This window comes from Mirounga leonina, unplaced genomic scaffold (genome assembly GCF_011800145.1).
Source record: "Mirounga leonina isolate KUSES-001 unplaced genomic scaffold, KU_Mleo_1.0 Mir_54, whole genome shotgun sequence".
NCBI classification, from domain to species: Eukaryota; Metazoa; Chordata; class Mammalia; order Carnivora; family Phocidae; genus Mirounga; species Mirounga leonina.
In genome coordinates this window covers 6,084,355-6,108,431 of record NW_023270812.1, presented here as the reverse complement: position 1 = coordinate 6,108,431, position 24,077 = coordinate 6,084,355, and the positions used below count along the sequence as shown (strand labels likewise).

General features: G+C 37.2%; 1 protein-coding gene across 3 annotated transcripts in view; it reads left to right on the top strand.

The window, feature by feature from the left end:
• Positions 1-24,077, top strand: part of LOC118001822 (E3 ubiquitin-protein ligase parkin) — a 1,265,989-nt gene that overhangs the window by 230,078 nt on the left and 1,011,834 nt on the right. For all 3 annotated transcript variants that reach the window (XM_034991967.1, XM_034991965.1, XM_034991964.1), the window contains exon 2: positions 23,397-23,560. In XM_034991967.1, coding sequence (XP_034847858.1) covers positions 23,397-23,560 — 164 coding nt within the window. The remainder of the gene's footprint in view (positions 1-23,396; positions 23,561-24,077) is intronic.

The following is a 24,077-nucleotide window of genomic DNA, read 5'->3' as shown; positions in this document are numbered from 1 at the left end:
AGGAGCTGCTCAGCCCAACACTTGCTGCATGGAATTAGCTGTTGAACATGCTCAGCACTCTTAAGAGTGGAACTCTTCATCTAACCACTTTATGAGACCCGATCCATCAGCAGGGCTGCTATCCAGCCTGTATTTCTGCATGTTGGAAACAAGGATATAATGAAAGATATTGCCAAATGCCTTGGTGAAACGAGTGTGTCCTACATTTATGGGATTTTGAAAAAGTTAAGAGATGATAGTCTCTGTTCTGCACTCGCAACCCAAATGGCCCTGTGCTCTTTCTAGCACTTGATGGACACTGAGTAAATGTCAGTTGAATGATTTCAACATTTTCTTTCCGTCTAGGTATTGTATGCAAATCTTTATGAACAAAGGTTTTTCTGGGTGGTAGTCATGATAGTAATAAAAGATGTAAGGTCTCATTCACTTCATTCAGCCTTGCTAGCATGCTCTTACTTGCTAGACATTGGAATTACAAAAATTAGATGTGTGGATTCTGGTGAGGCGAATGTTATATTTATTGATTCATTTGCTATATATGGAGCAGCTTCTCTATGCCAGGTATTTGATTAGTCCAAATACAACGAGGCAAAGTCCTTGCTCTATTAAAGCTTACATCCTAGTAAATAGCAAGTAAACAACTAAGCTGGTAATATGAATGACAAGAGTAATAAGGTGATGAGAGAGTGACTGGGGAGGCCACTTAATTAAGGCAGTCATGGGAAGACCCTATGTGAAGATGACATTTGAGGTACTATCGAAAGGATGAGTGTGAGTCTTTTGAAGATATGAGGGAAGCCTGTTCCAGGCAGAGGGAATGGCAGGTGCCAAATTCAGAGAGAGTTTGGCTTATTCCAGAAACACAAAGGAGAAGCCAGTGTAACTGGAGCATGGAGATCAGTGTTGCCGAGTGTGGGATAAAGTTGGAGGACAGATAGGAACCAGGTAAGACAGCCCTGCAGGTTGTAATAAGGAGTATGGATTTTCTATTGTGAGCAACAGAAAGTCATTGAGAGGTTTTAAGTAGGAAGTGACATGCCTTTATTCTTGTGTCAAGAGACTCATCTGACTGCTCATGGTAGGGACAAGTGTAAATAAGAAAGACCTATTATACAAGTATTGCTCTTATTCAAGAGAGACGTGATGGTGGAGACAGTAGAGATAGACAGAAGTAGAAAAATTCAAGATGTATTTTGGAGATAGGACCAAGGGCATAATGATAAGAAGGATAAAGGAAAGAGATAAATTGATTCTGACTTCCAAGTTTTGGGCATGAGCTGTTCCTTGATGATGCTACTTACTCAGTCAAGACTGGAGGAGGAGCAGGTAGGGTGGAGGGAGTCCCTGATGACAAGTAACTTAAGATAAAGTGTGGTAAGTGCTCTAATGGATTCCTACCATCCTTTGTACAGTGTCATAGTATTCATTTGTCCTGTACAAACCATGTTACACAACACACACAAATAGTTCTTACTTACCTTACTTAAACAATGAGGAATTAACCAAATCCACCTTGCCTTTAAAATAATAGCGTTAAGAGAGAAAAATGAATGAAAAAGAAAGAGGATAGTGGCAGCTATTTTATTCTGCAGGAGAAGCACATTAGCAACGGCATAAAAAAAAAGTGAGGTGTCACCTTTTATTGAAATTTAACAATAATGTAATGCCTTGGGTGTAGGTGAATATTAGATGTTAACACACACAGCCTGTTCTGCACATGATCACATCTACCTCCTAAAGACAAGCCCAGGCACATTTCATGTCATAACACAAGTTGTAGTGAAAAAAGAGAAAAGCAATGAGAAGTGTTATTTCCTTGAAGTAATTTATCACAGCTGTTGCCTTATCAATACATGTATAAATTTCTACATCATCAAAAAGGGTAGTAGCTATTTCTGTAATCAATCCAGAAATAATAAGCTCGGCATGTTTCTTTATTAACTTCTGTTATAAACATGAAAATATATATCTGCAAGTATGTCAAGAAAAGAAAAATATTGGTGGTTCTGGTATTTTCTTTCAGCAGTAGTTATTATTTGAAGTTGTCATCTTAAGAAATAACCTAATAAAAATATTGATATACAGAAAGGCATTAAGATATATTAGTTACCATATATCCAGAGGTTGCAGATAAGAAGAGAATGTGAGAATAAAACTTGAGCGTGGTGTTCTTGTGATAGCTTTGTTAAATTCCTAAATATCATCATATACCATCCTCCTAACTCAATTTTAGTGGATTTTCAAGGGCACATAAAACCTATCATAGAATTTAATGATGATTAAATTTTCATATAATATGTTCTATGGTAAAAAACTTTTCATGTTGGTATGTGCAGGTGAAGTCAGTGTTCTTTTGTTTACCAGCTATTAACACTTGCCATGATTTAGAAAATTAATATAACATTAATACTTCTTACTCTATCTTGAAGTTTGTAAAGAAATCCCACCATTTAGCTAAATAACACCTCCAGAAAAAAATTCTTCTGAATTTTGATATCTTTGGAACATTGAGGTCACTTGTTTCTTCTGACATAATGTTAGAATTCAATTTTTGTATCACCATTTTTATTGGCATTATTTATGCCAAACATGAAAATGCAGCAGATAATATTTCAGCTTGAAAATAGTATTCATTGTATTAAGTGCTATGTATCTGTACTCTATATTAAAATGAGTGATCATTCTTTTATATTGAGAAAATGCCAGAAAAATATAATTCTAACCAATCTGTTTCCCCTCACTACTTTTAAATCACATTACCAAAGAATTTATAAGAACCATAAATAAGTGAGATAAGTGTCTAAAGTCACCATGTGTAGTGAAGTGGGGAAATTGAAAAAGTCACACAATATTAAAAAGTTGTCTATTCTATCTAAGTACTGGGAGGACACACTTCTGTTCTTGTCCCCATTTCCTCCATAGCCCATATCAACACATAGCCGCACAAGCCACATCGCCTCCACTCCTGTGTTACCAGTCACTGTTTGCTTGTTTTACCTTTTACTTGGTTTCCTAGAAACCTACAACTTGTCTTTTTTGTTTTAAAAAAGTTTATTGAGATATTTCCTCCTTGTCCACTCTCCCTCTTTCTTTCTCTCCTCCAACCCTTTCTCTCTGCTCTGATCATTAAAAAACTGAGACCATGAATCGTCTGATGTTTTGACATTGTGCAGTCTGAAAAGGCTCCACCACACACGATTAGGCTCCAACAAGACTAACCACTTATTGACGTCAGACAGCCTCCTGTTTGTGTTTTTGTTTTTGACCACAAAAATAAGGTATCATAGAATTTTTGTTTCATTTAGTGAATGCATTTTTTTTTTTTTTTTGCGATTATCCAGACACTATTTTCTTTTGAGTTTAAGATGAAGTTTATTTGGAGGCATTTTCCCCATTATAAAAGCATAACAAGATATACAGAAGAGTGAGGGAAAGAAAACAAAATCCCCCATAATCTCATTGACCTTCACATAATCCAGGTTGCAGAAGGAGCAAGTCTGATCATAGACAGGGTTATTTTAGTGCCTTTACCTTCAGAATTATTTTTAACTTGTTGTGAGGTTCAGCTCCTTTATAGCTGTTTCAGTAAATCCCAACCCATGATAGCCATCAAGCCCCAGACTATCATTGGTAGTATTTGCATACAAATGTCGTCTTAAGAACACTGTTTTACTGTTGCCCTGTGCTGAAGGACAGACTTTCTCTCTCTCTCTCTCTATCTCTATTTATTTATTTATTTACTTTAGAGCCATTGAGGGATATGCAGAGGCATGCCTTCTCACACTGGTATAGTGATTTTTGCTTCTTCTCCATAAACATGGTGTTTGTATTTCCACTTCAAATTTTACCAGCTGCTTCCCCCTCTCTTTTAAAGATGGATTTTCGCCTGTTTTGTGTTATGTAGTCTGCTTTTTTACAGCTATGGAATTGGCACTCATCATATGATGCCACATGCACCAGACTGAATTATTATTTTTTGAGATGTAATTGACATATCACATTGTCGTAATTTTAGGTGCCATGACTGAATTCTTTTTTTTTTTTAATATTTTATTTATTTATTTGACAGAGAGAGAGAGAGCAAGAGAGGAGACACAAGCAGGGGGAGTGGGTGAGGGAGAAGCAGGCTTCCCGCTGAGCAGGGAGCCCGATGCGGGGCTCGATCCCAGGACCCTGGGATCGTGACCTGAGCTGAAGGCAGACGCCGACGACTGAGCCACCCAGGCGCCCCAACCATGACTGAATTCTTAATCCAAATTCATTCCCGTAGAATGTTCAGGACTTTCCCTGAGCCAAATCTCGATTAAAGACTTGCGTGTAAGACCTGATACCGTGTAACTCCTAGAAGAAAACATAGGCATTAAGCTCCTTGACATAGGATTCGGTGATGATTTTTTGAGTTTGACACCAAAAGCAAAGTAGCAACCTTACCTCCCAAAATTGTAGGAGCTAATTCGACACTTAACTTAAAATGAGTCTGCATCATGGAAGTGCAAGTGAATTGTCTTGAGGTTGCTAGTTTGAAAAAACCCTTGCTTTATCAATATTGTATGAAACTACACTTTTGCAGCTCATTGGTGACCAGTCAAGATTTGGTGATTCTCAAAAAGTCAAATGTAGTGTTATCATATGATCCTAATGGTATGCACCTAAGAAAAATGAAAACAATCCAAAAAAAGAAAACAACAAGCCACATGAAAACTTGCATATACAGTGTTCATAGCAACATTGCTTATAGTAGCCAAAAAAGTAGAAACAACCCAAATGTCCATCAAGTGATAAATGGATACCTGTGGTATATCTGTACAGTGTAATATTATCCAGCCATTAATAATAATGGAAATTTATATGTCAAATATATTTCAATTAAAAAAGTAATGAGGTACCAACACATAATACAACATGGATGAATCTTGAAAACATTATGCTAAGTGGAAGAAGCCAGACTCCAAAGGCCACATATTGTATGAATCCACTTTTGTGAAAAGCCTAGAATAGACAACTCTAGAGAGAGAGAAAATAGATTCATAATTGTCGAGGGCTGGGGGAAGGAGAGAATGGGGAGTGGCTACTAGTGGGTAGGGGATTATTTGGGGAGGATAACAAAAATATTTTGGAACAAGATACTGGTGAACAATTAGAGCAATTGTACAACTCTGTAAATATACTAAAAACTAAATTGTACACTTTAAAAGGGTGAGTTCCATAGTAAATGTATTAAATTTCAATTAAAAAGAGATCAATCGGGGCGCCTGGGTGGCTCAGTCGGTTAAGCGTCTGCCTTCAGCTCAGGTCATGATCCCAGGGTCCTGGGATCGAGCCCCGCTTCGGGCTCCCTGCTCAGCGGGAAGCCTGCTTCTCCCTCTCCTGCTCCCCCTCCTTGTGTTCTTGCTCTCGCTCTCTGTCAAATAAATAAATAAATAAAATCTTAAAAAAAAAAAAAGAGATCAATCTGTTTTAATTCTGCAAGAAAATCAGAAGTTTTTGTGAATTAACAGTGTGAACTCATATTGTTGTAACGCAATGAAAAGCATAATAAAATTTCTGGAAGCCTCCTTCAGAGGGAGGTGTAGAATTGCTCTTATGGCAGATGAACCTTTCATAAGAAGAAACACTTTGCTAAACCTTGAAATTCACCTTCTAGGTCATCCCCAAAGTGTTTGGGGATCCAAAACTGAAGGGAAACAGTAATTCTTTAAATAGCAACAAAAATCAGGTAATAAATGTAATGGTGTCAAAGAAGGACTAGATGCTAGAAGAAAGCTAGCCCACTTCTTGGATTTGCATGGAAGCTTGGACAGAGATGATCTGACAACTCCATGGTTTTTCTTTGCTACATTTATAGAAGTGGTATCTGGGAAGATCGCTTAATATGCAGAGAACCCTATGATACAGTAATCTTTGGGGAGGATTTTCACAAGCTCTGGGAGTGTTTAGGCAAGCATCCTCCCGATGGGGGTGAGAGTACACAGAATATGGGCATATCACACAGATGGAGAACTGTGGTCAATGTGCGGGCCCCTGCATGCCTCAGCACACAGAAGCAGCTGTGAGAACATCGGCTCAAAGACTCACCTTTTGATTTCCTCATTGTGTTTACTGGAGCCACAAAGATGTTAACATTTATTAAGAAGGGTTGGGGGGAACTTTTATAACACTCATTTGTACATAAATTTCTAATTTGTGACTTTGAAGTTTTCTGTGCTTAGACGCCTGAGTGCTATATTATTTGGGGCAAATGTCTATATTTTTAAAATCAAAAGTTGAGTTTTTCCTTAAGAACATACACATTTTATGATAAATGATTAAAATCCTGGAACAGGTGAATGAAGTCATTTGTCATTTCACTCCTACTGATTTGCAGATTTTTTGTAACTTTTAGGGTTTTTTTTGTTTTGTTTTTATTTAGCTATTCAGTGTATAAATATATGCATATAATATTGGGTCCCTGATTCCCATTTACAGAGATACATTCAATCTGGATTAGAAAGATTTAAAGTGAAAAAACAAGTAGCAACCTTCTGAATTAATATTAGCAGGTGTTCAAAGTGAAAAGGCAAACAATGATTTCATTTTTCTAAGTTGGCATGTACGACACCAGGATTGTTAAAATCTTTTCTGTTCAAAGTACTTGTCAACAGAAACATTTTCAAAGCTTAAACATTACCTCATGTTCGCATCTCAAAAAAGGTAGGTAAGTCCTAGATTAAAATAAAGAGTTGTATTTAATTTCAGCCCAGAATTTATTTTTATTTTATTTTCTAAATGTGCTTTATGGAGTGCCAAAAAATAAAAATGAAGAACACTCCAGAGAGCAAGAACATAATGCCTAAGACAAGGGAATGATAGGCAGTGTTGAGAGCTGAGGGCTGGAAGATTTCACCCTCCTTGAAAGCTCTCAAATTAGGGTGCCACAGTTTCATGGAAGCTGGTAGAAGACGTGAGACTCCGAGTCGGGGAAAAAGATGATTGCTCACAGCAACAGTAGTAACCACATTACCAGCGTCCCCCAGGTCCCGTCCCCACAGCACAGTGGGTGGAGTTCAAGGACCAGACCCAGAGTTGAGGAAACTCAGATCACACAGTACACATACCTACTCTTTGCTCCAGAAAGAGATACTCTCTGTGTCTTCCACGGATGTTTACGTTACAAATGTCCATGAAAAGATAGTCCAGCTCAGAGGGTAGTGAGGCAAGATTGCAGAAACACTGAAGATCCAGTGGAAAATGATCTCCGAACGGAAATATTTGAGTTAAATTCTTTTTTTTATTGTACAATGTTAAAATTACAATGATTTAACAGAAAACCTTTTCGAATAATCCTTACCATAATGTTTGTTGTATTTTCCTGAAGAGCAGTCATTTGAAATAGGTTAGGAGCAATTTATAATGGAGATAAGTGATTTAATACAAACTCTTAAAGACTGTATCAAAGCAAGTACTAACATGTTCAAAGATAGTCTTAAACTTACCAGACTAAATAAAGAGTTTTTATTTGACTCCTGATCTTGAACTTTAGGTGTTTAGCCTTAAAATTATATGATGGACCTAAGCTATTTTCATTCAGTCTTAAAATCTGGGAATTAACTGCACCATCTATCAGAGCAGAGTTGTTGTTACAGATGAACCTCCAGAACAGTGTATGATGAAGGCAGGAGACACATTAGCTTCTTAACCTTTAAAGCTTATATTAGAGGAGGCTGTGTGTGTGTTTGTGTGTGTGTGTGTCCAGATACACACACACACACAGGTTTGTCATAAAAGTCAAGTTGTATTCAAAACCAGTTGCTTCACCTGGTTTTGAATATTATAGTATTATATGTTCCTTTTTTTTTATTATGTTATGTTCCTTTTTTAATTGAAATTCAATTAGCCAATCTATAGTACATCATTAATTTTTGACATAATGTTCAATGATTCATTAGCTGCCTATAACACCCAGTGCTCATCACATCACTTGCTTTTTTAATTAAAAAAAAAAAAAAAGAAGAAAGAAGGAAAAAAAAATTAACATGCAACCAACTTTATACGGCTATTCCAATGTCAACATCACACCAAAAAAAGCAATATTTTCTGTTTTCCTTTTTTTTTCAACTTTCAAAATGTGCTATCCTTAACCATTTCATTTTTTTACTGTGATTGCTTAGATTAAAATTGACATTTTCATTAAAGTTTATATTCATTTTACCATTCCAGAAAGTCTCCTGAACTTTATAGATGACCTTAGATTTCTGCAATATATGTTTGGCTTCCAGTGTTAAAAGTGCAGTTAAAATTTGGATCATTTAATAAATACGATATGGTATGGCAAAAAAAAGTCAAGTTGCAATGAAACTGGCCTAATGTTTGTGATAATTACATCAGTGTACATAGTTGAACTAGAGATACTTTTGTGAGAAACCATGTACAATCATACATTTGGTGCCCAATTTAATTAACAGTACACATTTGTAAACCAAATGTTGGCCTCAGGTGTGCAGTTCATAATCATGAAACAAGTTTCAGAATATCATACAATTCAGAATATAAACATGTAGATATTTTGACATTTTTCTTTTGAAATGTGTGATATCCAGGATATTTTTGCTTAGTTGACATGTTGTCTGAATAGTGAAAGATGAGCTATGTACTTTGTCCTTTTGTGCAATAAAAAACAGCCTGTTATAACTTCCAAGGAATAACTCCAGAGTTCTCAAAATTATTTGAGACTCCTACTGCTATCTGCTCATTACTCCAAATATATCATCCTGTAGTAGTGGTATCCTTGTGACTAATGAAAGCATCTTGTTTTTTTCCTAAAAGAGTAATTATTAAACTGTGACTTTTATTTATTGCAAAAAAAAAAAAAATCGTCACCTGGAAATCCCTCACTTATTTTTCTGTACCTTTTCATAAATTTTCCTTTATGTCTGAAATATTTGTTTTTTTTAAAGATATTTATTTATTTATTTTTATTTATTTATTTTTAAGATTTTATTTATTTATTTGAGAGAGAGAGAATGAGAGAGAGCACATGAGAGGGGGGAGGGTCAGAGGGAGAAGCAGGCTCCCCGCTGAGCAGGGAGCCCGATGTGGGACTCGATCCAGGGACTCCAGGATCATGACCTGAGCCGAAGGCAGTCGCTTAACCAGCTGAGCCACCCAGGCGCCCCTATTTATTTATTTATTTGACAGAGAGAGAGAGAGAGATTACAAGTAGGCAGGAAGGCAGAGGGAGAGGGAGAAGCAGGCTTCCCGCTGAGCACGGAGCCCAATGCGGGGCTCGATCCCAGGATTCTGGGATCGTGACCTGAGCCGAAGGCAGGCGCTGAACCCTCTGAGCCACCCAGGCGCCCCTGTATCTGAAATATTTGTAAACGCCTCCAGCCTCTAGCCACTCCCTCTTCTCTGTTCTCAGAGTATTCAGTAGATTGCGCATGATACAAACCCTAATATAACATATCACCTTGTAATGCAGAATTCTGTTTTAACATCTTTGCCCCAGGCTGTGTTAGTCATTTTTGTAACATCAGTTTCTAGCACTGTGCCTAGCACATAGTTACTTATTCAGTAAATATTTGTTGAAAGTATGAATGAATGAATTTTAATGTCACTAGCAGTTTGGTCTAAATCTTATTCATACTTACTTTAGAGCATATGGAAATTAGAACAGTATGAGTAATTTGAGCAAATTAGATTTTCTATATTAAATGTTGAAATATATGTCTCCTTTTTTTTTTTTCCACACATTACCACTATTCTGGGTCCTTAAAACACTTCTAGGTACAGCAACTGTGGGATATTTAACCACAAAACTTGACCACAGTCTAAAAACAAACAACTAAATGCAAAAGGGATGTTTACAAATTTCTTAAGTTTCTTCCCATAATTCCAGGCTTCTATAATGGATAAAAATAGTAAAGAAAGCCATTGAAAATAAAATGCACAGACATTCATTTATTTGCTTATTTCAGAAGTATTAAGTAACTGTCTTTGCCAAGTACTTTAGTAAATGGTGGATATAGAGATTTTTTGAAAGGTGTTGGGGGAGACAGCTTACAGTATTCAGGTACTATAAAATTCACCCATTTAATTCAGTGGTTTTTAGTATATCCACAGACTTGTGTAACCATCACCACAATCAATTTTAGAAGATTTTTATCACCCCCCAAAAGAGACTCCCTGCCCTTTCGCAGTAACTCACATTTCTCTCCGAACACTTAACCACCGCCACCCTCGCTGATCACTAATATACTTTCTGTGTCTATAGATTTGCCTATTCTGGACACTTAATGTGAATGGAATAATGCAATTTGTTGTCTTTTGTAACTGGCTTCTTTTACTTAACATTTGTTTCATTCACACTGTAGTGTGAATCAGTACTTCATCCCTTTTTAATTACCACAAAATATTTCATTGTATGTAGATATCACATGTATGCATATATCTATCAAGCCACCTTTTGGCTATTAATAGTTAGGCTGATATGAACATTCATGCACTGGTTTTAACATGGACATATGTTTGCATTTCTCTTGGGTATATACCTAGGAGTAGAATTTCTAGGTCATGTGGTAACTTTGTGTTTAATTGTTTAAAAAACTGCCAAACTATTTTCCAAAGTGGCTGCACCATTTTACATTTGCACCAGCAATGTATGAGACTGCAAATTTCCCCACATCTGTAGAGGTTTTAAGAGATTTTAAGGGGCACCTGGGTGGCTCAGTCGGTTAAGCGTCTGCCTTTGGCTCAGGTCATGATCCCAGGGTCCTGGGATTGAGCCCCGCATTGGGCTCCCTGCTCAGCGGGGAGCCTGCTTCTCCCTCTACCTGCCGCTCCCCCTGCTTGTGTTCTCTCTCTCTCTGTCAAATAAATAAATAAAATCTTAAAAAAAAGAAAGATTTTAACAAATATTTCCAAGTGGAGCTTAAGAATGTAAGATACTTTTGATGACTGTCAGAGAGTTCTTTTTCCAATTTATTTTGGAAAATATGGTTAATTTTTATTGTTAATAATAACTGTTAACATTTACTCAGTGCTTGCAATATACTGTCCATCAGTCTAAGAATTTTACATGTAGTTAGCCATCTAATCCTAATTGTAATGACCCTGTAAGATGGGGGGGTATGAATATTATTCTTACTTTTGATGATATTAAAGTATAGGAAGGTTAAGTAGCACATCAAGAAAGTAGAGCAGAGGGTGCATGGGTGGCTCAGTCGTTAAGCGTCTGCCTTCGGCTCAGGTCAAGGATCCCAGGATCCTGGGATCGAGCCCCGCATCGGGCTCCCTGCTTGGCGGGGAGCCTGCTTCTCCCTCTCCCACTCCCCCTGCTTGTGTTCCCTCTCTCGCTGCGTCTCTCTCTGTCAAATAAATAAATAAAATCTTAAAAAAAAAAAGAAAGTAGAGAAGAGATTTCACCCGTATGTCTGGTTTGAGAGCCTCTGCATTTGGATATATACTCTGTGGTATGTGCCACTGGTTTAAATTTTCTCTGGAAAGTTAGCAAATACATTTGAAAATGGAGTTTTGTATTTAAATTTTAGGGGTAAAATTCTAGTGTAAGTTTAGGTCTATGGGACAAAGACTTCAGTTTGTTGACTGACCCTTTTTTTTTTAACCATTAATTATGATTTATGCCAAGTCAATAGAAAATATCAGGATGTGGATTTCTTGTACTAATATTACTGTTGTCATTTAGTGAGTGTTTGTGTGCCAGGCTCTTCCAGATGTTTCTTGTATATAACTCAACATCAGTATGGTGCCGGCTTTGGAATATATCAGCTTAAATATTTTTAATGCACGAATCAACATTTGATGTTAGATTACAGTGAAAACATTTACTTCTTCCTTTCTTTACTCAATACAAAAATTTAATTATATTCATTTTCTTGAACTTAAGAACTAGTGAAAAATAAATTTACCTTAGTATCACATGGAAAATTTATAGGAAAAAAAATTAGAGGTATATTCTATAAGTTGTCCCCCCCAAAAACCAAAAAAACAAAAAACAAAACAAAGCAAAAACCCAACCAAGGCTAATTCATTTTATTTACACATCTAACAAACTGTCCCATCTCTGGGAGAGAAAGATATAAATTGTTAATACTTAACATCAGAATATATTTATATAATAACAGCTTTTCCTTAAAATGGTACTTCTATCTGAGGAACTGTTTTTGTTGTTGTTGTTCCTTTGTTTTTTAGATATGCTTATAAACCTCTTTTTGATTGAGGCAACTGAGACATGCAAAATTGTTTGAAATTGTTTCTATACAAAAGAACAAAAAAATTATGTGAGGTACATATTTCACCTGCAGTTAAGCAAGCAAAGAAACAAACCCTTGAACCTCAGGATGGTGTGATCTCTAGAGTTTGTGTCTGAAGCACTAAAAGTCTGTTTAGTTTCACAATTGACTCTAAATCAAGATGACATTCATTTCGTAGTTTGTGTAGTTTTGATTTCTTTGTATTAATTGGTTTCATTGTGACTTTAGCCTCCGTTTATATTGGAGTTAATAATATTCAAATTCTTTTGCTCATATATAGCATAAAAATATTTATTTTGAAAAACCATGTACCTTCTTGCACATTTTTAAGTTGATATAAAAATTTTATTAGATTTAAATAGTTGCAGTATTGTCATATTATTAATATTGAGGTTTAAATGATACAACAGTTGCATTTTTAATGTGTCTAGTAGTATATTAAAACTATAATGATTTGTTCTTTACTATCATCATTTTAATAATACATGAGGAAGCATATTTTTAATAGTCAGAAATTTTACATATATATTTTTTCAGACTTGTTTCCTATTTCATTTCCCCCCAGAACTTGATCTTAATGTAATAAAGTCAGTCCTTCTTAGGCATGGATTCTGTATTTAATTTTTCTACACATTACAATATATTTGTAAGCCCAAAATCAATATTTGTGGCACTTCTGGTCATTTACAGACATGCATAGACTTGTGAGAAATTTGAGACACTCCATGGGCAGATTCCCAGCTGGGGCTGAGGAAGGCGCCTCTCTGCTTTCTTGTTTCAACTCTCATACTGTAAACAGATGTCCTTATTGTGCTCTATTAAGTGCCATGTTTCTGCATTTTTGTGTATTTTGTTGGTGATTTGATTGTTTTAAATGATCACCAAGTGTAGTGCTAAAGGGCGGGCTAATATTCCTAAGCACAAGAAGGCTGTGATGTGCCTAATGGGGAAAATACATGTGCAGCTTTGTTCAAGCATGAGTTTGGATTGCTGTTTGCTATAAGTGTTAATAGATCAACTACATATATTAAATAAGATATCTTTAAACAGACACATAAAACAAGGTTATATATTGATCGGTTCATGAAAGTGTTGTGACCAGAGGTTCACAGGAACCCAACTTTGTATTTATTCTGGGAACAAAATGGCTCAGTTTTTGTGAATTTGGTGTTTGTGGTAATTTTCTGTAACATAACTACCATAAATAACAAAAATGGACTTAAAAATATTTATGCATCACCTGAAATACATATCTGCAAGAAAAACATGTACAAAAAATTGAAATTTAAGAGAGAGACCAGGGAAGATGGCAGCAGAGTAGGCTCACCTCATCCCATGAATACAATACATAACTATCAAATCATCCTAAATGTCCCAGAAAGTGACCTGAAGACTGGCAGGACAAATTCCACAACTAAAGGTAGAGAAGAGTCCACACTGAAGAGATAGGAAGTGCGGAGATGTGGTTTGGGAGAGAAATGGATCATGGCTGCTATGGTGGAGAGGGAGCTGCGGTCGCAGAGAAGGACAAGAGACAGACTATCACAGAGGAAAGCACGCAGGAAAAATGAATCTCCATAGCAGTTGGATTGGAAAGCAAGAAGAGCTGAATTTCAAAAACCATTAAAAAAAAATAAAGAGAAAGAAATCCAAATATATCACTCAAAAAACCCCAGCAAACCATGAAAGAGAGAAAGGCAAGAAAGGATCAGATAAAGTCTTCAGAAAAAAACCACAAAACAAGTAATAAAATGACAATAAATATGTATCCATCAATAATTACTTTGAATGTAAATGGATTAAATGCTCCAGTCAAAGACATAGTATTGACAGAATGGATAAAAAATAAAAACAACAACAATAAAAAAAACAAGATCCTATGGTCAATTAATATTCAACAAATCAGGAAAGAATATCCAGTGGAAAGAAGACAGTCTCTTCAACAAATGGTGTTGGGAAAGCTGGACAGCCACATGCAGAAGAGTGAAACTGGACCACTTTCTTACACCATACACAAAAATTAATTCAAAATGCATGAAAGACCTAATTGTGAGACATGAAACCATAAAAATCCTAGAAGAGAACACAGGCAATAACTTCTTTGACACTGGCCATACAACTTCTTACTAGATATGTCTGAGGCAAGGGAAACAAAAGCAAAAATGAAGTATTGGGACTTCATCAAAATAAACAGCTTCTGCACAGCAAAGGAAAACAGTGAACACAACTAAATGGCAGTTTACAGAATGGGAGAAGATACTTGCAAATGACATATCCAGTGAAGGGTTAGTATACAAAATATGTGAAGAACTTATAAAACTCAACACCCAAACACAAATAATCCAACTAAAAAATGGGCAGAAGACATGAACAGACATTTTTCCAGAAAAGACATCCAGATGACTAACAGACAAATGAAAAGATGCTCATCATCACGTGCCATCAGGGAAATGCAAATCAAAACTACAATGCAGTATCATGTCACACCTGTGAGAATGGCTAAAATCAACAACACAAGAAACAACAGGTATTGGCAAGGATGTGCTTGTGAAAAGGAGCTCTCTTGCTCTGTTGGGGAGAATGCAAACTGGTGCAGCCACTATGGAAAACAGTATAGAGTTTCCCTAAAACGTTAAAAATAGAACTACTTTGCAATCCAGGGATTTCACTACTGGGTATTTACCCAAAGACTGCAAAAACACTAATTTAAAGGGTTACCTATACCCCTATGTTTATAGCAGCATTATTTACAATAGCCACGATATGGAAGGAAGATATCAAATGTCCATGGATTGATGAATGGATAAAGTAGATGTGGCATGTATTATATATAATGGAATATTATTCAGCCATAACAAAGAGTGAAATCTTGCCATTTGCAAGGACATGGATGGAACTAGAGAGTATAATGCTAAGTGAAATAAGTCCAAGAAAGACAAATAACCATGTGATCGTAATTGTATGTGGGATTTAGGAAAGAAAACTAATGAGCATAGGGGAGAAAAAGAGAGAGACAAACTGAGACACAGCCTGTTAACTATAGAGAACAAACTGATGGTTACCAGAGGGAAAGGAAGTGGAGGGAAGGGGAAATAGGTGATGGGGCTTAAGGAGTGCACTTGTCCTTATGAGCAGCAGGTGATGTATGGAAATGTTGAATCACTATATTGTACACCTGAAACCCATTTAATACTGTATGTTAACTAACTGGAATAAAAATAAAAATTAAAAAAAATTTAAAAAAATAAAAGGAAGGAATTTAAGATGTATTTTTAAATTACCTGGTATCATAAAGCCTTGATGTTAGCAATTTCTACTGGATTGTGATATCATACTATTTTTTCAGTATAAACATTATAAATGGTATAAGTATATATTTGGATTAATAATTTCTTGCTGTTTTTGACAAGTAATTATTAAACAAAATTATATTGGAAATGCATCTCTTAATTAGGTGGATTGGGTTATTTTTCTAACTCATAACATGTATGTGTGCATGAATTTTACTTATTGCTAGGATGAAGTAGGTTCAGCATCATTCTTTTTATTTTTATAGTTGTTCTAATAAGCATATGGGAATAGAAGGAATTTTATTATAAAAATATTACTTCATTTTTTAATTCATTCAAAATTATAATATGAGAAAAATACTTAGTAACTCTTTATTACAATTATTTCAGTGATTTATCAGTTTATGACCCAACTGAGTCCATCTTTAATTTTGTTGAAAGCAAAGAATTTTGCAATTACGTACTTACTGGGATGAGAATCATGTAGTTACTCACTTTTTCAGTTTCTGGGAAGAGTATCAAATAGATTATACGAAGATTTTTTTAACTCATTAATTTAAATGTCATTCTTTCATTTACAGGTATTTTGTTCAGTCTGATAAATTTACAAAATGTTGGGAAAATTAAAATATTAATTTCAATACAGCTTTGCCAATGCAATATTTATGAGTAATAAGGAGTGCACTTGTCCTTATGAGCAGCAGGTGATGTATGGAAATGTTGAATCACTATATTGTACACCTGAAACCCATTTAATACTGTATGTTAACTAGAATAAAAATAAAAATAAAAAAAATTTAAAAAAATAAAAGGAAGGAATTTAAGATGTATTTTTAAATTACCTGGTATCATAAAGCCAGGTATCTATTCATTTTAAAAGTAGGAATAGTAAATGCTGCCCCAATTATCTTTCAGAGCTATTGTGAAGATTAACAGGGATAATGTCTGTAAAAGCATTTTGAAAACTGAGAGTGCTGTCTAAACAGAAGATATCATCTGTATCCTAAAGTCACTTTAGATAAATTACAGTGTACCACAAAGCATAGTGAAATAGAACTCTATCTGAAAAAACTTTCTTACTGAAAGAGAATAAAAGGTAGATTTTTTGATAACCCAAAATATTAATATCATCCAATTGACATAGTAACCACAATTTTAAGCCATATATTGGGCCTTAGGTAAGAGCTAATAATTGTTGAGACTTATAGTATACTAGGCTCTTTTCTACATTCCATATATCAGTTCATTTAATTCTTACAACAAATTTATGAGGCAGGCACTGTTATTATCTCTTATGTTATAGAGAACAAATTGAAGTTCAGAAACTATTGACTTGGTTACACAGTTAGTTAGGGTCAGAGCTAGGCTTTGAATCCTGGCGGGTGGTTCCATGGTCCATGGTCTTAGCCATAAGACACGCACCTTGTTATACAGATTCTTAATTGCGTTTTTCCTACCTCCAATTCTCCACCTCCCATACCATGACTTCTGCTAAATAATTAAAGAAGAAAATGGTATAACTAATCAATGAAGAAAACTGTGTGGCAGGGGGAAGAGAGAGAGAGAGAGAGGACCAATAAGAAATCCAGTGGGTACTCCTTTGTCAAAGAGTCATAGTGGTTGCCTCAAGGCCGTGTGTGACATCTTTTTCAGTTGCTATTGGATCAGCCTCCTGGTCTCGCACCCACTCAGAAGGGTAGGAAGGGCTCACCCTCCTGTCTGTCTATCCTTGGAGTCTGGGAGCAGAGGGAGACCTGCACACTCCAAGTCTGGTTAAATGAGGTACATGTCACCTCTCCCCATTCAAAGATGGGAAGGAATAGGCGAGCACAGAGTGTGATTTTTGGCCTTCTTTCTGTCTCAGGTGATCACAACATAGTCTGATACATCTTTAGTTTTCATAATAATTTTGTCTTTGAATCTATGTGATATTAATATTGCCATTCCTGCCTTCTTATAATTATTTTGCTTAGCTTTTTTTTTTGTTGTTGTTGTTGATTTACTTTCAAACTATTTGTATCTTTCTATTGAAAATGGAGCTTTTGTAGACTGTGTATATTTGGAGCTACTTTGTTCTATCCATTCTGAGTCTTTGCCTTTTTTAAAAAAAATATTTATTTGAGAGAGAGCAAGTGAGAGAGAAAGCACAAATGGAGGGAGGGGCAGAGGGCGAGGAAGAAGCAGACTCCCCGCTGAGCAGGGAGCCCTATGCAGGGCTCGATCCCAGAACTCTGGGATCATGACCTGAGCCAAAGGCAAATGCTTAACAACTGAGCCACCCAGACGCCCCAAGTCTCTGCCTTTTAATTGGAGTGTTTATTCCATTAAAACTTAATGTAATTATTGATATGGTTGAATTTGGTTCTGCCATTTCATTTTATTTTTTCTATTTGTTCCTCTGTTTTTATTCCTCTGTTTCTCTTTTCCTGCCTTTCTGGAGATGCAGTATTTTTTAGAATACCATTGTAATTTTTATGTACTTTTTAACTCAACATTTTTATTCACTTTGATTTTTACTCTAAGAATTATAATGTATATTCTAAATTTTTTACGATCTGTTTATTGTTGATATTACACCACTTTACTCCCAAAATGTAGAAGGCTTACAACCTAATAGGTCCGTATCCATTTCCCCATTCTTTATGCTGTAGTTGTCATACTTGTTATATCTGCATTAAACTCCACATGAAACTTTATATAGCTTTATAGCATGAGAAATGTAGGAATTGGTCCTAAGAAGTAGATAACTCCATGGACTCACATTGTTCTGGGCATGGGCTGAGGTTGTGGGAGAGTTGGATTTTAAAAGAAGAATATAAAGTAAAAATCATGTTGAGTGAACATTTCTTATGAAAATACATTGAATTGCACATTAATTATGTTGCATGCAGCCTGGATAATACAACCCTGGGAGAACACTCAGATACAAAAGAAGAGAATCTAAGTAGACCCTTGGGCACTCTAAAATCAGTAAGTCCAACACAGGAAGAGAACTCAGTAGATGAAGCTAAGAAAGCATGTCCTGTGTTGTAGGGAGAAGCCAGGATGGTGCAGTAGCAGTTATAAGAACAAGAGTCTACTGAATAATTCTGAATGGTCTAATATGAGAATAGAAATGGAACCATTGAATTAGGAATATGGAGTTTATTGCTTTACCAGGAGTAGTCTTCAAGAGTGGATGCACAGTAAATCAGTGGAGAGCAGGACTATAAGAAATCTACAATAAGGTTTTCTGTGCAGAGAAGTGGGACAATGCCTGGAGGGGAATATGAGGACAAGGTTTGTCTGTCTGTTTACAATAGGAGATTCTATTCTTAGTGGTATTTCTCAAAGGTAAAGAAGAAACTACCTCCCCAAAGGGTAGTTAGAGATACGTAGGGGTACTTCCTCATCAACCCAGTTGCCAGGGGGTGCTCCTGGTGTTTACCAGACTGCAGCTGGAGATGAACATCCTGCAGAGCTTAGGGCATTCTTTCTTGAGGAACAATTGTCTTAACCCCAAAAGCACTGAGCCTATTTTTATGCTGATGACAATGATCTATCTTGGCTTCTGTTTTTATTTGATTCCCCCACAGAAATGTCTGGGCGTCACTTAATGTTCCATGCCATCTAAGCCAAGCCTTTGACAAATCTGGATTGTTCTTTGATTTGTCCACCTTAGATCACCCCTTCTGAGATCTCCAGGGAATCCATCACTGTGACTAAGGGAAAGCCAGGCACTGACTGGTTTGTGCCCATCCTTGAGCCTATTGCTGTGACAAGGAGGATGAGGTTATGCTGATTAATAAGAGTCCACTCTGGACTCGAGGGAGAGAGTGGCTCACCCCACCTAAATTCCATGACTGCTCTCCGTGTGGGAAATAGAATGGCTGCTTTCAAGGCAGTCTGGATCCTATAAGGACCATCATCTTTGGACGGATTTAGGAATGATGCATGATATGAAACTACTATAGCTGTAACTCAAGTATTTCTACCCCCCCAGTCAGGCCAAGCAAAGAGAATAGCCTTGAGAGAAACATAAGCACCCATCACCCAATGACTTCTTCCCCTTTTTCTTCTCAGTTACTTTCTTATAATCTGGATCTTCTGAACACTGGTTAGGAATGGCATCAAAATGAGTGGATGTGTCTCATTATCTTTTTCTTAGCAGTGCATTATGGTGTTTATTGTTGTTTATTACCATTATTAACATTATTGATAATATTAATTGGTATAGTATCTATTTCTGATTCTATTATAGGTGTCATTAAAACACTACATTCCCAAACTTTTAATTTATAATTAAAATCTCAGAAAAGGAGACAAGCTAAATTCTTTATCCTGGTCTCTTTGTTCCTGGGATTTTTCTGTCCATCATGAAGAAGAGCAGAAACCAGAAAAATAGGCTACTTTATTTATCATTTACCCATATCCCATTTAATATATCTTAGTTACAATATAAAGGATGGGTGCTACTTTAATTAGCACTACCTCTTCTAGGTGACTAAAATTAGGGAACTGTTTTTTTGAGTACAAACTTTCCCTGTACTAAGAGTACAGAATGTGTACCAAATGACTCTTCCCAGAATTTCCTGATGCATCCATAATCACAACAAATCTTTTGTAATGGGGCATTTAAAGTTGTGCACATTCAGCAGATAAGGAAGCTAAGAGAAGGTGACCAGGTAGTTTGTCCTAAGTCATAAAATTAACAAGTGGCACAATGGATTCCAATTTCTCTTTTCCTGGCTCTAAAGATACTCTACTTCCTGTGACTTTTCTAGAGGTAGTAGAGGGAGAGGGTTGGGTGCATTCCTCTGCTCCTCTCTTTTGGGAATCTTGGAGTTACAGGACCAGAACCGATGGGACATGACGCATTTCTCACATGTGCCAGAAGAAGGTAGAGACCCACCACAAAATACGCTACTACCACTAAGCACTGGTCATTTTCCACATAATGGCACTTGATTATTGATGGTCTGGTCACTTGAAAATGTTTGTTCTTATCCATGACCATATTTTAGTTTGCCTAATACCTGCTGTGCATTTGATCAGTTTTTCCATTGTCAATCCATACTGTATATCTGAACTGTTTCTCAAAGGTATTCATTTCTAAGGTGTTGACATGATTTATCCAAATTGAACTTAAGTTAAAAAACTTTAATTTTTCTACTTAAACAGAATGAAAAAGGCCTTTAGCTACTAATGATTTGAATTGTGGTACAGAATTCCCTAGAATGTTTTTTGTAGCTCTCTTTCCCTTTAGTTTGGCTTGTTTGCTTATTTTTATAATTCTTGTCCTTAAGATGGAATCTCCATAATTGGAACCCCTGGCGAAAAATCATCAACTCAGTACAGCCTGGAATTTTGATTCCTTTTTTTAGTTTTAGTAACTTTTGTGTAGTCCCCAGCTGTTCCTTCCCATAGCCCTGTCTATGGCGTTCTGCTTTAAAAACAAATCTGTTCACGCTACTAGAAAATCACGTGTAGAACTGGGACCATACGTTTTGTCCCTTCTTGCCCCTTCTTGTCTATCTTATCTCATGAATGGGTTGCCTTATGGTCTCTGACCTGAGGATGCTGGGAATATACCCCAAGGGCTCCCAATACACATTTATTTCTCCTCCTCTACTTCAGTGGTGTCACATGACATCTACTTAAAAGTTTATTAAAAGCATCTATTCCTCTGTAATTTTTTTTTCAAAAAAAATTTTTTGTTTTTTTTAGAACACTTCTATCATTTCCAGTCCATACCCCTTTCCTAAGTGTGTTTCTGTGCTGGGTAAACTGTGTCCGGTTTTTGCTCTTGTGTCATCCGTGGTGCCTGCTCTCATTTTGGTATCATTTTCATTTTATTGTGTCTTATAACCATTGTTCATTATTCTTTGCTCTTAGCTCTTCATCAGAGCTTTTATTTTTTAATCCCATTTTTCTGCTGCTAACCTGGATAGGAAATACCTGAATTATGTTGGAAAACCTGTTTGCTGTTGTTGTTTGTCTTTTTTATCATAAGGAAAAGGAATGTGGACTTTTCTTTGGGGAATATTTTAGGCAGCCTGTTATAGTAGAAATGGAAAGGAGTTTAGAGTTTGATTGAACTGAATTTGAGTTGTGATTCCATTACAAAGCTGCCGATGTCCTTAGAAAAGTGATTGCAATTCTCTAGGACTCCATTTACTATTCTATTAGGTAAGGATAGTATTACTGACCTTACCGGATCATTGGAAAGCTTAAAAATAGCACATGTAAGGTGCAACTTCTGCCACATAGTGTTCGATTATTACTGGCATTGTAATGATTATTTTATTGTAATTATTATTTGGTGGACCATCTCATATTCGAATTGACAACTAGTACGTGATAATGCTACATTTAAAGGACATGCAGCAGAAAATAAGCTATAATGGCTCGCCTTAAGGAGTTTATAATCTTTTAAAGAAGGAGAAGTGTATACCCAAAACCCGTTAAGTCAGATACAAACATTCATTATTTTTGAAGGTAATTATGTGATAGTTATAAACACTATAAATATCACTTAACACATCACAGAACACCCTCTGTGGGTTATTTACTGTGACGATTAGGGAACTGAGAGTTAAAGCAATTGGGGTAAGACGTTTACCCCACCTGTTACGCTGCGAAGGGACCTACAGGGACTGGTGCAGGGGTCCTTCCCACTCTGGAGGGTGTCCTTGTAACCTCTGTGCTCTGCTGCCTCCAGAACAGAATGGGGCAAATGGTGTAAGATGGTCATGCTCAACCCCCTGAGGCCCTCAAGAGATGGGCTCGGTCTTGACTGGGCTGATAGTGAGAGGCCTCTTGGAGGAGGGACGTCTGAGACAGATCATGTGGTGAACAGGCTTTCAACAGGCAGAGAGGAAGAAGACATGGGTGCAGAAGTGTTCTGGGAGCATTCAGTGTAGCAGTGCGCATGTGGGGACTGATGGAGAAACTGCTGGGATATAGGTTTGTGTCAGATGAGAGGGGCCTTGGGTTTTTCTCCCCAGCAGACACGGTGACACTTTAAAGGATTCGAGGGCTATGCCATGATCAGAGCTCTGGATTGATAAGGCTGACTCTGCAGAACAGTGCAGGACATTTTGGACGTGAAGAGAGTGTATCACGACTCCAGTTGGGAGGCTAGTGCAAGAATCTAGAAAAGATTGACTGAAGTAATGACAGAAAGCATGGGCAGGAAAGGACCTGTGTGGGCGACATTGACAAGTTAGAATGGCAGTCGGCCATGTTGAGAAGGCTGCAGAGACGGCAGCTCCCAGCCTTGGTTGTGAGGGGGGTAGCGTCTCCAATAAGAAAGATGGTGTCCGTAGTTTCAAAAGAAAGGGCAAATAAGTATCACCATAAGATCTAGTGGAGCCTTTTGGCAGGGTCACCCAATGTCCAGGGCTCGGGTGGGTCTTCACTCTAGTCGGTAATGCAGCTTGAATGGTTTCTATCGCTCTACCGTGAGTGCAAACATAACGCCTCCGATATTTATGAAGAGGGGCACCATGGAGGGAGTGGGCATTCATACAAGCTGCTGGAGCTGAATCTCTTCCATAAACTCCTTGGATTCTCACAGTTCCAATCTACCAAGTATTCTGCCTGAGCCCTTTGTTTCCCAGGACAGGTGTCAAAGGGAGCATGCGATTGTGTTTGAGGGTCACTGCCTAATGTATGAAAAGGAAATCCCACAGGGAAACTCCGTTTTTCTTCAAACGTTGCTCCATTGCATTCAGTTTTATGTTATAAGTGAAAGAAAATGTATGTCATTCATTGAATGGTGGGCGAGTGGTAACTTGGTTCAGAAGTGTTGCTATTGCCCTGTCAGAGCTTTGAGTAATACTCACTTTTCTCCCCTCTCTCCCAATGTCTTGGTCAGTGTTTGTCAGGTTCAACTCCAGCCATGGTTTCCCAGTGGAGGTCGATTCCAATACCAGCATCTTCCAGCTAAAGGAGGTGGTTGCTAAGCGACAGGGGGTTCCAGCTGACCAGTTGCGTGTGATTTTCGCTGGGAAGGAGCTTCGGAATGACTTGACAGTGCAGGTGAGTCTCCCTCGGTGGATTGTTCCTGGGATGCAGCCAGCCGCATTGCTTATGCTGCTTACTCAGCCAGGCTGACATTCATGCCTGAGATCTAATAGAATAAATAGTGCCTGGGGATTCCTTGAACTTTATTCCACACCACTTCATTAATTCTGACCTTCTTAATTATGCATTAAAACAGCAAGCAGGAAGGACTGGAAGAACAACTGTGAGGGAGAGAGAGAGAGAGACAGAGAGAGAGAGAGAGAGAGAGAGAGAACACACAGACTGGGCTTAGTGAATAAATGTTTACTGACTACAGGAGCAGCAAGGCACAATTTCTGTGTCTGTTCAATTTCTACCTTACTTATTCCATTTGAATCTTAATGAAGAAGGATTCGAATAAATGGTTCCAAATCAGGCTGCTCAGTCACTGTGCTGTGAGGAATTTGTAACCCAATTGTGACCCCTGGAGGATAGTCGCAAGCCTGCCTCCGGGGCTCGCTCGAGAAGGTCGCCGGCTCAGGGCCCGTCCACA